Raw genomic sequence first — 13,653 nt, 5'->3', positions numbered from 1 at the left:
TATCTCTGGAGGGATCTTTGATGTATTTTCTTCTGTGAAGCTTGAGATCCGGATTTAAAGGGGAAAAAAACTGGAATTCTCACTCCTTCAATTAGGTAAATACATAGCATGGGAGCGTATTGGGGCGGTCCTGCAGAGTCACCAGGAGCTGCCAGAGGAGATGAAATCCTAAGCAATGCAAATATCCTGTTTTCAGTGCAGTTTCCTCATTTGTGGTTTGTTGTTTTTATTTGAATGGCAACTGAAAATTCTGTGAGAAATTTTCTCACACTTACTATGTCAGTACCCATCAGGGGAGATGCAAGAAGAAATGTAAAATGCTTTCAGTACTTCAGTCCTCCTTGTAGGTAAGCAGAGGGTTATTTTAGAAATATCTTTTTTTTTTTTTTAATATGCTAGAATATGTGGTCCTACTGCAGCAAAGCTCTGTTCTCATAGCGTCATGGTATATTTTTATGAAACAGCTAAAATCTTGTGAGTTTCCAGGGTACGTTTTGGGGCAGTTCTGTATCTTGACATTGTATCCATAGCACAATGGAGTGCTTGCATCCTGCATTCATTTCAGTAGGAGGAGGTCTCACCCTTTTTTGTCAGACTTGGAAGGCTAATTGGGAAGCCTGGCTGTTGGCTTCTCCCCCCAGTCACTAGTGAAACAGCTGTGGGGAAAAGATAGCATCAAGGATTTTCTGGGCCTCTCCTGTACAGAATCCCAGTTGTAACAAACTTATACATCACTGTACAAAAATATCACCAGTTTGATGCCTGCCAGCTAGACTGCACAACCGGGATAACAAGCAGTACTTAGCAATCACAAAAGACATGTTGGAGGTGAAACCGAGCAGTGTTCTGTGTTGCTGTGTAACAAACCTTAGTTTTGGTAGTTTCTTCTCAATATAGCGAACCTTCATAGGTGGAAGTTTGCCTGTGTGCCACATCTGTTGTGTAGCAGATGTCTTCATCTGAGATAACCTCTGTGATGCTTTCTCTTTCCAGATTGTCCCCAGCCACCACAGCCTGAGAATGGAGGCTACAAATGCCACCCTAGTCCCTGCAACGACCCCCTGACTTCGGGCAGCGTCATAGAGTACCTGTGTGTTGAAGGCTACATGCTGAAAGGAGACTACAAATACCTGACCTGTAAGAATGGAGAGTGGAACCCCGCCATGGAAGTCAGCTGCAGGCTCAGCCCGGGTGAGTACTCGCTCAGTCCAGTGGGACAGTCAGAGTTGCTCTTATACTGGCTCTTCAGATTCTCCCTAGATAGTTGGTGTTGTGCTGGGGCAGTCCATACAGCTGCACTCATTGCTCCAGCAATTCCACGAATGTAACTCACAATTACAGCCCTTTGTTAAAAATGCCCCTTCTGTAACAGCCCATCTGATGCTAGCTCAGAGTCAGTCGTGCAAGGAGACATCCCACGGGAAGGAGTGAAAAGGAGACAACGAGTTACAGAGGTGGAGTCTCTTTGGCAGCTCTCATCCCAGAAGCGGGGCAGGCCCTAAAATCGAAGCATTTTCCATGCTGTCCCTCTTTGCCCTTGATAGATTTGACAGTACCCTCCTGTCCACATATGTGAGAGTGTGTAGAGCTGATATCCTTTGCAAACAGGGTAACTAGCTGTTGGCCTCCTGTGGCAGAGCTTCGTGGTGCTGCTTTGCACTGCACTGGCAGGAAAGGACATTGCTGACAAATGATTTCTGCTTGTCTCCATATGGAAGTGCACAGCTTTTGTTTTGTGGGTCTCTCCCAGCTGAACAGGAATTCCTCCATCAAAGCAGGAAAGTGAAAAGATTTGCAGGAAAATGTTCATCATACAGCTCTTAGTTGCCAGCTGTTCTTCTGCTTTTAAAAGCATGTGTACTGCATAAAAGGAGAAGGCCCTCCCCTCTTCAGTTTTGGCCTGCTGGTAGAGTTCTAAAGCTCAGTCATCCTGAGACAGCAAGATGTGTGCTCTGGGATTTTGTCTTGTAATCCCCAAAGCAAAATTTGTTAGCCTAATCAGAAGGAAACAGAATATCATCTTCAAGCCCCTTGTGGAGCTCACTGCATATCTGTGAACTCCGGAACACTGCGTCCTGTCCCAGACGCTGTCGTCTTGGTGTCTCTGTCACAGCCACTCCAACAGCCCCTTCCTGTGACGAACAAGGAAGGGGAACTGGGAGTTCACCTGGCAGCAACTAGATCCCAAAGAGGCTTTTCGAATGCAGCATAGGCTTCCTTTCTGCAGTGGTCCCCCTTCCCCTTGCTGCACCCAGGCGGCAGAAGAAAGCTTTGCAGGTCGAGCTCCCTGGATGGCAATCCTGCATAGCAGCACTTGGTCTACATCAGGGCTAAAGGAGTTGTGTTGTGATGAGCAGCAGTCCCTCAGATTTCTTTAGCATCCTGTAGGGTTGGTGGCCTTATAAAAATATGGGGCTTCAAAAGCCTGGCCAAGTGAAAAAGCTATTGTTTTGGCAGCACAGTCTTTGCAACAACTGTGTGGGGTCAGAGTCAGCTGAGGTTTAATTAGCAGGTCTCTTTCACGGAGCAAAAAGGAGGAGGAGGGCAACTGTAGAGAGAAGAGTGATAGGTCTTTAAATGAGTGGTAATGGGTAACATCCCACTTGTTCTGTAAGGAGTAAATGAAATCCCGAGCAGTTATCAAATGTTTTGTGTAGCTCTGAGCACATCAGTCCTGTAGCCTTTCAGCAGTTTCTTTTATGAGTTAGTGAGCATCTTGCTGGAAACTGAGATGGTGGATGTGCTGAACTGTACCCTGCATGGTGAGCAGTTTTACAGCATTGTGTACTGATACTGAAAATAGAGCACCCCTATCTGCTTACCCTCTTCCCTGTCAGTGTACTCAAAGTGCCCTGAGTAATCATGAAAATGGAAATCCTTACTTGGCCCTACTTACCAGAGGGAAAAATGTACATGAGACATTTTTTCCTGGGGATGGTTCAAGCTAGTTTTGAACCTGTTTTCCAGAAATTTTTCAAAACTAAAACAATAAGTTTAACCCCCAAAAGAAGATGAAGAAAATGCAGACTTTCTTCAGTTTACATGCCTATTTGGGGTACAGATTTCAGGCTGCAGGCTTAAAAACATTGATCCTGTAGCTTTTTTTTTCTTTTGTTTCTGTGCTCTTTCTCACCCTTATCTTTACTTGCAGGTTTGTCCTGCATCCCACTGCAGTTTAAGAACAGTACTCCTGGAGAATGTGATGAATGTAGCAAAAAGGAATTGAGGAATTGCATAAATGGGAATGTCCTGAATGCAAAATGGACAGTAGTATATGCTGATGGGGAGGTGAAGTGTGTAGAGAGCTCTACCAAAGACAAAAGTTAGGAGAGAGACGACACATCCACAGGCAATTGTGTGCTCCAGAGAGGTGAAAGGGCCAGTGTAATGTTCTAGGCATGATGTGAACACTCAGCAACACGAGCTCCTGGCCCTTCTCTGTCTGTTCCCAACTTATTCATGTCTTGCAATGGACCTCTAAAAGACAAAATGTGGTTCTAGTACAGTCATACGGCACAGCTGAAAGGGGGTAGGAAGAGGTAATGTGGACAGGGGATGTGTATCTTACACTGAAAACTCAGCATCCTGAAGCAACACGTCCCTTCCCTCTGTTCCCTGGGATATGTGTTTATGTGAGAAAGAAACTGTGTCTTAATGCCAGGCCAGGTGACTTCCACCCCATTCTTTCAGGGGACTGTTCCATTAGCCAAGAAAACCCATTTTCTGGAACTTTTCCTATTGTTTGGCCTAGTGGAATAGCCTGCTTATTGTGCTAGGCAATTACTTGCATCACTGGTAACATAAGGACATTTTTTAGCTATTGCTCAGCCAGATGTAAATATGACATGACCCTTAACGTCCCCTCTCTGTCCCCATGGCCTCCCTGCATTGCTTTTCTCTGTGTTTGCCCTACGTTTTTGCAGAAGACCCTTATGCTGTGCATGTTTTATGTTCCCTTTACAGCTGATGGAGAGGGGACCTGCTTAAGCTCTGAATTGTCCTCTGTAGGAGAGAACTGTTCTGCCTTGACTGTAGAGGAAACTTGGGCTACTTACATGTGTAACTCTTGAGAGAAGGCAACACAAATGTTACTACTTCCCTATGGCGATGATTTAAGGGAGTGGGTCACTTTACCTTGTATTCCTCTTGCTTTTGTAGAAAAGGACTCTCCGCCGACAATCGGAGTACCCACGCTATCCATTGTAGCCTCCACAGCAAGCTCTGTTGCCCTGATTCTTCTCTTAGTTGTGCTGTTTGTTTTGCTGCAGCCGAAGCTGAAGTCGTTCCATCACAGCAGGTAAGTGTAGCTGGGCTCAGAGACATCCTGTTGCTTTGCAGCAGAAACCCTTGGTTTCCTTGCTCTTTTTCCTTGGCCTTGAATGTTAAAAGTTATGAATCCCTCTGGTCTGGCTATAGGTCAGTCTCCTGCTTCCTCTGGCCTTGGATAGCTGCCAAAGTGTCCAGGTATATGTGCTTCTCCCCCAGTCTCTCTGAGATTGTCTGGTCCTGAATTCTGTCAGTATTGATGATTAGATACACACACAAATCCTGTATGGCTCCCTGCTGGGGGAGGAGAATTCTCCTGGCCTAGGTTTGTGGATGAGAGAAGGGACCCCGCTGTAACATCGCTGTCAGCTGAGGTCAAAAAAAGTCACTGTTGGACTCCTCCTGAATGAACCGCTAATGCTCTTATATAAGAGATGTGGCTGTCCAGCAGCAGGAAGGTTCAAATTCAGTCTCAGGACTCTGACCCATCAGCCAAGGTTGATTCACACGGTGACAATTTAAGAGCTGTCAGCTCTTAAAGCCTTGCCAGCAGTTATCTCACCAGCAGCATAGGTGGTAGAACAGACAGTGCTCGGTGGCTCAGAATAGAGCAGTGTAACAAACTGAAATCAACTGCGGTCAGAGTTCTCTACCTACAAGCAGAGGCTCTGAGTCAGATCTTTGTCAGATTTAGCTGTTGAGGCAGGAGGCATTGTAACCTCTTCAGCTCTTGCCATTAAATCCATCAGGCACTGTGAATTACAGTCCCTGATCGTCTTCATGGCAATTGACAGTAGAACTTGCTTCACCTCAGTAAAACACCATTCATGTTTGTCCAATCTCCCCTAAAAAAGTCAGTGGTGAGCATTGGAGTTCTGCTGTGGCAGAGGTGGGAGGCTGTTCTTGGTAACATACGTATAAAATATAAATGCTCAACTTGTTTTTTTTTTCCCCTTTTGCCCCTTTTTTTTTTTTTGAGGCGAGACCAAGGAGTGTCTGGGGACCAGGTCTCTATCATGGTGGATGGTGTCCAAGTGGCCTTGCCATCCTACGAAGAAGCAGTGTATGGCAGCACAGGGAACTGCATTCCACCCTCGGACTCCCGGGTGCAGATTGTGCTGTCCGAAGGAGCTGGGCAGAATGGAGCCAGAGAGATGCAGCAGCAGGACCAAGGGGCTCGCAACGGCCTTGACAGAGAAGATGAGGCCCCCGGACAGTCTGGACTGTGTGAAGCCAGTGGCTCTCAGCGCTCTGAAACTGTTCTTGTGCATCAGGCTGCTACCTCTTCCTGGGTAGCTGGCATGGCTAGCAGTAGACCTGTACAGAAAGAACTCCAGGATTCAGAAAGCAGCGACATACAGAGCCTTCTATCCCTCACTTCCTCTGAGGAATACACAGATGGTATGTGGCTCGGGCAAGGAGCACTGTATGAGACCTTTTTAAGAGTAGGTTCTGCAGTGTGACCACATAGCATGAAAAGAGCGAGAAATACCCATATGTACACGTCTGGCACCAGAGGAGATTTGGAAACAGTCTCTGTGGCATGTTTCACAACATAACTACAAGCAGTAGTTAATACCTTCTTCTGAAGTATGTGGCTTTGGGGGGAGCCAAGGGCAGTCTGAAAAGACTGTTGGTGTTCTGCTGCTCAGTCTTGTCTCAGCAAAGGCTTTGCAGAGAAATGCCAGCCTCCAGCATTGTGGAGGCCTCTGCATACTGTGCAAAGGCAGTAAAAGAGCTGCACTTGTGGAAAAACAAGCTGGTGAAAGTGGGAGGATATGCCTGAAATACAAACCCCTTGTGATGTTTAGGCTTCTTCATTTTTAGATCACCTTAGTAAACAGCTTACTGCCACAGTGCGTGTGGTGCTGCAGTCCTGGCTTGTGAGAAAACGCAAAAGGGGGGTGCTTGGTACAGGGCAGAGGTGCTGCTCTGTTCAATGGCCCGTGTATCTTGCATTCTTGACTTCTGTTCTGCCCCAAAGGAGTGGCTTTACAATGTGAAGATGCAGTTTAAGATTGCTTCTGCAGAGACTGCTGTGTCTTCAGGCAAAAATAATGTAACTGGCTTGTAGGTAGCTCAGGGCAGCACTTTTTTCTGTGCTGTCACACCCTCTGGCCTTACTAGTGCCACCCAGAAGCCTTGCAGTAAAAATAGTTCAAGGGGATTTCCACTGAAGGGCAGAAGTGGCAACGTGTCCTGAGATAGGCATTAAACCTCTGGTAAGCAAACAGTGGAAACCCCAAAGTGGCACTTACCATAAAAAAAAAAAAATCCACAGTGTAGAAATTAGAGGGTGTTGCCTCTGCACTGTGTCATTTTTATCACTGCCTGGAAATAAACATTGCCTCTGATGCAAGTTGTATGGGTAGTCCCAAATAGCAGGGGACCGTAAGACTTGTGCTTACGGCTCAAAGATGAGGAAGCTGCAGCTATTGGAGTTTGCATTTCTTCAGGTCAGGTAAGGCCAGGTGTGATCCATGTATCCCCAGCCATCCCTGACACAGCAAGAAAATTCTCATCTCAGGCGTTTTGAGAAGCTAAGAGGTTGGGGAGGTTATGGGAAAGAAGAAAGGGAAGTTATTACCCTCTCCTACGCAATATCGGGGCTTTATGGGAATACTTTTTCTTCTTGTGGGACTCCCAGTTCAAGAGGAATGTGGAGAAATTGAACAGGCTCTGTTGGAGGCCTGCCAAGGTAGTCAGGGGCCTGAGAGGGAGCTGAGCGTAATCTGCTGAAACACAAAGAGTAACTTGACAGATTCAGATTGGGCATTAGGAAAATATTTCCTGCTAGGAAGGTAATGCAGGGCTAGGCAGCCAGGCAGAGAGGTGATGGAGAGTCCCTTCTTGGAGACTTTCAAAGCTGGGGGTGGTGCCCTCTGCTGTGCTACGATGGCAGGAAGAACACTGCTTTATCACATAATGGAAATGGGGGCCTGTCTTGCTATCAGCAGTAGATTTTGGTGTGTGTTGAATGACAAAAGTTTGACATTTTCTTTTTTTTTTCTCTCCCTGCCATTCAGATATTCCCTTGTTGAAGGAAGCATGAGGCCTGCTGTATTTGCCTAGCCTTCTCCCTCTTGGATTTCTTCCTCCTCCCTTCCCCTGCCTTCGGGACAGAAGCACTCTGTGCAGCCTTCCCCATCCTCGCGAGCTGTGCCCTGGATACCTCCAAGCAGAGACGCCCTCAGCTGAAGATCCAAAGGTTGTCACCAGGTTGCCTCCTGGATGCACCAGTGGGGCTGGTGCAGCGCTGGCTTCCCCCTTCCATCTGCATCAGGGGCTCAAGGAACGTAGCGGATTTGAGCTCTCCTCTCCTTTTTCCCAGCCAGATGTTTGACGGCAGTCTCTGAGAAGAGCTGCTCTTTTCTTGTGCCTTTCTCCTCCTCACACCGGCTTGTTGCAGCTTATCAGCCTCTCTAGCCCTCCTGCTGCCCAGAGAGGGGCTAAAACCGCTTGCTCACTGGGTGCAGACAGTTTATATATAGGTATATATGTTATATGCTCTTCTTCCAGCATCCTCTCTGTAATAGGGCAGGACAACATGCCTCACTGGGACTGACGCTGGGCTTGGGAGGGATTCCAGTTAAGGGGCAGCCTGTAATACCTAGAAGTGTCTCGGATGAGATGGGCCATGAGGCAGCGTAGCTGTGCAATAACAGTTGGGAATTGCTAGAGCACCGAAAGCTGTGAAGTCCAACGTGTAGGAATGCCCTCTGCCCTCTTCCCAACAAACAGCTCTGCAAGAGTCTGCTTCTGAAAATCACTTCTGCCTCTTCTACCTGTGTAGCCCAGCTGGTTATGCTGTGTTTCTGGAAGCTGTGACTGGGACTGTACTGTCAATGAAACAGCCCTTTTGGCTTTGGTCCTGTGCCAGAGTAGCTCCTGATGTTAAGATTGTTGGGAGAGCCTTGGAGAAAGGACAGTGGTTCGCAGGGTCCAGAAAGGACTTTCTGTGAGTTGGTTGCATTCACTTAGGCATCAGGGCTGGAACCAAATCTGTGGCCCCGCTCTTCTGAACAAACCCATTTCCAATTGGCTTTCCCCATTAAGGTTGTTCTGCACTAATGCTTAGGTTCCTCTGGTCATTCCTGCAGGCAGAGGTGATGCTTTCAGATGTGGGCTGGAGGCAGTTCACGTGTTTGCAGCTGTCAAGAGAACAATGCCCATAGGTGGTGAACGCTTTGTGCCGCTGGTGCAATCCCAAATTACCTCCCCAGTCACCCCAGGTACTTCGTTACTCACATCCTGGGTAACTGCCACCTACGAGGCTGATGTGTCTTCCTAGCTCCATATAGCAAGTCTGCTGTTTTGTCCTAATGGGCTTCAGTGGGCCAGCACAGGAGGGCTTCTTTGTCGTGTGGTCGGGGCACGGCCACATCCACAAAGTCTCTCCTGAACACAACGCAGCCGCCCGTTGCTGCCAGTAGTGCCCAGGGACACCACAGCTGAATCCTGATTGTAAATTTTAAAGACTGCTTTAGTTCTTGCAGCAGGGGAAACAAAATACAGAAATACATATACCTCTGCCCCCCCCCAGTTCTCTGTCAGAATATCCTGGTGGCTGCTACCAGGACTTCATTTCTGCAGGACACCAAGTTCATCCGGGATGGGCGATCCGGTCACAAAAGCATGGAAGCTGTAGGGTTCTTCAGAGAGGTTGTCTGGAAACTAGGTTGCATGGAATTGGTTTCAGCAAGAAGAGCTGGCTTCTTAAGGGCAGGTGCTTTGTCATGGGATTCTCAAAGCAACCAGGAGAGTGCCCTGTGAGAAGCTGCTACATTTTTCATTTGAGTTGAAGGAGCAAAATGTCATGGCCTTACACATCGTGTGGTAATTTACAGGTAAACAGGGATACTTCCTTTGCTGCTTTGCTTTTGTTTTCTGACCCTTCCTATCCTCATCCTTGTTGCTCCACAAATATGTTGCCAGAGCACTTGGTAGCAGTGACACAACACCTTTAAAAGAAATAAATAATCACTGCGGCTCAGCTCCAGTTCCAGGAAATGGGGATTGGCCGTGGTGTCCGGCCATGCACCTGCTGCTCCTGTTCCTGAGGAGCTGTTTAATCCCAGGACAGCTGGGATGGCACGTGCATGTGGATGGAAGACTCCTATTTTCCCCATCCCTGTTCAGAGGGGTGTTAATAATTTAAAAATGCAGCATTTTAAACTCCCTTCCCTGTTGCTCACATTATCTTGCATTAACAAGAATTTGGCAAATCCAGTTTGGGTATTTTTTTTGTTCAGTTGGGGTGATGAAAATCCCGTGTTGTTCTACAATGGGCTGTCGTGTTTCGAGTTCAAGCACTGTAGAGGGCAAATGTTTACAGGTCTGTTATTGGGATTTTAGAAAACAAGCATGGGAATGTTCCCATTTAGCTTTTAACTCCTACCTTAAAAATGTTCTGAGCTTGAGCAAATTGTCTTATTCACTGGTTTTATCAGGGCATATGGAGAGACTGAGCGAGTGTGCAAAGCTGAGGGAAAGAGTATGGGAATTTTTTCCTGCTTCCTAACCAGCTCCAAGTAGGACGTGCTTGTTGTGTATTTAAGGTCCTGCCTCCTGAAACTGACCCTGAGCAATCAGGGTGTAAAAGTCAGGTGCATGCTGTCTGCCTGCAGGGAGCCGTCCTTTACCCCAGTACCACCTTGGTGAAAGAATCCTGTAATGAAGCTGGAAGCTGATCCCAAGCCCGACCTTGCCCTGGACGAGTGCCTGTTCAGCTAGCAGAAAGTGTGCACTGTGTGGTCCTGCCTCCGCTCCCTGCTGTAGGAAAGTAAGCAGCTGCCAGGTGGGGAGAAAAAAATCAGTTTGGGTGGGGAAGGGAAGGCAGCTGCACAGAAGAGGGAGCGCTTTAATTTTCTTTCACTTCAAGAAATTCTGGGAAAATAACTCACTAAGAGGAAAAAAACAAATGTGGAGGTGGAGGGAAGCGCGCAAGCATCGGTCTTGTGATCAGGCATAAATAGTCAGCTTCTGCTGGCTTGTAAGAGGGTGAAAGAGCAGCTCCCAGGCCGGGCTGCCTGCCGTGCTGGGAGCCCCAGCTGCCTGCCAGCATAAGACAGAGCATGGAAAGGGCTTTGGGGTTACTGCATCCAGCTTGTGAGTTTGCTTCCTTATCAGATAAGGTAGCGTGGCTGGGGGAGGAAGCTAGGGCTTTGTTGTCTGCTGGATATCTTTTCTCAAAGAGGAGTGAGGACTCGCTTTATTTACTGATTAGCAAGTGATTGCTGCTTGGGTTTGCTTTTATTCTGCGGAGGCTGGAGGACTGGGGAGTCCTCAGGGCAGAGACCTAGGAAGATGAACCAAATTGCACAGCCCTGCCTTTACTTATTTATGGTGGGAGCAGGGACCTAGACTCAGAGATCCCTCATCCTGAGCTCTGCCCCCCCAGGAAGGTTCCTTGCCTCTGAGCAGGGTGAGCCCTGTGGGCAGGGGTCACAGGTGGGTGCAGCCTGGATCTCCTCGAGGTGGATGGGGAGTGCAGGGGCTTAGCCTTGCAAGGTGTAAGGTGCTGGGTGATTGGCTTTTTGTTGTTCTTTTGTTTGTTTTCTGCTGGGGTCACAGCCCCCTTACCTGTTTTCCCACCTAAGCCCGACAAAAAGAATTCAAAGGGAGGCATTTTGCTTATTTAGCACACCCACCATGATCATTTCATCTTCTGTCACTCGTGCAGGGCCTTGTGAAGCTCAAGAACATTAAAATGATCTGATTACATCGGAAGAATAAAAAATAGCACTTATTTGTAAAGTTTCTTTTTCAGTTTTGGAGTCCAATATTAAAAAAAATAAATTAAAAGGGCATTTCAGAAATTCAAAGTACAATGTGCAATAGAAAAACCTCCTTACTCTTTTGGTTTAATTTTTTGGATTAAAAAAAAATAAATTCAGCCAACTGCAGTGTTTTCAGCCCAAGTACTGGGCTGGTCTGAGAGAACCAGCAAGTGAAGCTGACAGTAGCCCGTGGGGAAGTGCATGATGAAGCTCAGGTCAGATGATGGGCTGGCTCGGGTTGTGCCAGAGCCTCCTGCCACCTCGAACTTGGTCAGCAGCACTGGTGAGAGCTGTTTTTGTGTGCTCTGGTTTTAATTAGTTTGCAAAGTTTAAGGAAAAAAAAAAAAGACGCTAGGAGGAGAGACATTCTGCAGCGTGCAAGCCTGTGGAGTTGTTGCTGAGTCAAAACTTGGTGAATTTGGGAGGGAGAGGGGCTTAGTGCATTCCTGTCCTTTTGTAACCACCAGGGAGCTGGCTGTGCAGAACGCTTCCTCTGCACACATGCTGCTTGTTCACCCCTAGCACATCTCTCCTGAGGCTTCCCCTTTGCTTTTCAGCACCAGCACAGTGACTTTTTTAATGCTTCTGGAGCCTTTATTTGGCCTTTCAGCACGCAGAAGTCAGCTGTGGTAGGAATAAGCTCTCATGGGAGGGAAACATTGTAAGCTGCTCCCAGAGGTGGGTGCCGTGGGGCAGTACTGAGGGCTGGAGCTGTGAGGGGGGAGAGGCTCAGCCACTGGAAATAATCTGGGCTGGTCAGGCAATTCGCAGTACAGAAAAGGGAACAGAAGAAGGGGTGAGGGGTGAGGAGGAGCTGTGACTACAAGGAGGGATGCTGCAGCCTAATGAGAGCCAATGCCTTCATGACCAGGTTTTAAGGGAGCTTGTGTTTTTTCTAGATGTAGGAGGTACCAGCAGGCTTGCTGTGTAAAAACATTATCGTACAACTAGACTCACACTGAAATCTCCTTGCTGACCTTCTTAGAGCATCCTTGCAAAACCTGGTTTTACTGTTTTGGTAGCAGTTGTTTTACAAAATCTGCCTTTTTACTCTCTCCAGATTGTCTAGTTAAATCAATTTCATTCTCTGGTTTCTGTATATAAATGCAATAAATCCCATCCATTTTCCACATCTGCCTCACCCTGGCCTCAGCCTTTCAGCCCTTCCCAGGGAACCACGTATTGAACTTGTTCTTTGTGAAAACCTTTGCTTGCAGAAAACGTTTATTCTCTATGAAATGCTTTGAAAGTGCAGAGAGGTTTCCTAGAGCTGGCTTCATTTTAATGCGTATTTTTATACAGGAAATAAGCCCTCTTCCAGTCCTTCATCCCCTCCTACACCAGGACAGAGCACGACATTTCCCACACTTCAGGGCCCTGTGTTCAGCACTGCTTCCAAACTCGACCCGCTGCAGGTTATGTACGGATCTACACGCCTGCCAGAGTGGGCTCTCCTGATGCTTTTGCATTTGCTTTCCGTAGGCTGTGCTTTTGCTTCTGTCCTGGGGTAAGCAAGGACAGAGGCAACTGAGCTGTGCTGGAAGATGTTTTAATTCTGGTTCTCAACTTTGCTTCATTCAGACAGAAAACAAAGCCAAGTTGTCTGTGAGGCAGACATCCTATGATGCAGTGGGTAGACTGCTGGTAGTTGCTGATGCAAATGCAAGGGGAGCTTGATTGCCTTTGGTGCATTAATCTTTTCTTCTTTCCTGTATGTGTTTTTTTTTTTTTTTTTTTTAAATCTGAATTGCACCACTATGGAATTATTTGCGGAATGGTACTCCATATGTATGTGGGATTTGAAATCAGAACCATAATTGATGGTGTGCAGGATGTCACTCAATCAGTTTTATTTTGCTTTATTTTATATATATTTTCTGGTATCCTGTACATTGCAGTGGGTGTGAAGATAGTATTTTAATATTTGTACAAAGTTTAATTTAATTGTTCTATGTATATAACTGCATTTCTAAATTAAAAAAAAAAAGTTCTTTTGAAGTGAAGCTGTAATCTGTGTGTGTTTTTTGAACTGCTTGGGCCTCACGGACTGGAGGTGTAGCAGCACTCGGTCAGCAATGGAAGAGGACACAGCACCATGGCTTGGCTCTGCCCTGGCAGAAACGCCCACACCATAGGTTCCTGGGCAGGGGGGAAAGGCAAGAGCACAGAAATGTGAGGGCTGAACACCGTGAGATGAGGGCTGGATGAAAGTTACGGGGAGGCCTCCCGGGGGGAGTAAGGTCGCATGTGAATTTGATGTCAGGAAGGGGCGTTTGGGGAGTGCTTGAAGCGACTGCTACAGGGATTTCTTGCGGCCCCCGGCGTGCCGGACCTGGAGCCTGGGCTGATGGCTCTGTACAAACAGCCGACAGTCACGGCCGTGCCTCCATCCATCCATGGGCCCTTGGGAGCAGTAAGCCAGGGAAGGCTGGCCAGGCCCCTAAGGGAGGGGAAGGGGAGAAAAAGCTGATGTATGACACGGGAGGACACGAGAGAAGGAAGGGTTGAATTAAGTGGCTAATTAATTTTGGAGAGTAGGTAATGGGAAGAGTAGATATAGGGAGGATGTTATTTTCAGAGGAGAGCTCTCACTGCAAAATACTAATCC

The 13,653-nt window shown here is 47.3% G+C and overlaps 1 protein-coding gene across 6 annotated transcripts in view; it reads left to right on the top strand.

Moving 5' to 3' along the window:
• The window catches only part of SUSD6 (sushi domain containing 6), an 86,658-nt gene extending 75,644 nt beyond the window's left edge, over nt 1–11,014 (top strand). For all 6 annotated transcript variants that reach the window (XM_032187709.1, XM_032187711.1, XM_032187713.1 and 3 more), the window contains 4 exons: nt 994–1,191; nt 4,159–4,297; nt 5,246–5,667; nt 7,293–11,014. In XM_032187709.1, coding sequence (XP_032043600.1) covers nt 994–1,191; nt 4,159–4,297; nt 5,246–5,667; nt 7,293–7,318 — 785 coding nt within the window. In that variant the 3' untranslated portion in view covers nt 7,319–11,014. The remainder of the gene's footprint in view (nt 1–993; nt 1,192–4,158; nt 4,298–5,245; nt 5,668–7,292) is intronic.
• Nucleotides 11,015–13,653: the final 2,639 nt, after the last annotated feature.

This window comes from Aythya fuligula, chromosome 5 (assembly GCF_009819795.1).
Source record: "Aythya fuligula isolate bAytFul2 chromosome 5, bAytFul2.pri, whole genome shotgun sequence".
Classification (NCBI taxonomy): Eukaryota; Metazoa; Chordata; class Aves; order Anseriformes; family Anatidae; genus Aythya; species Aythya fuligula.
This window is presented reverse-complemented; position numbering and strand designations above follow the sequence as displayed.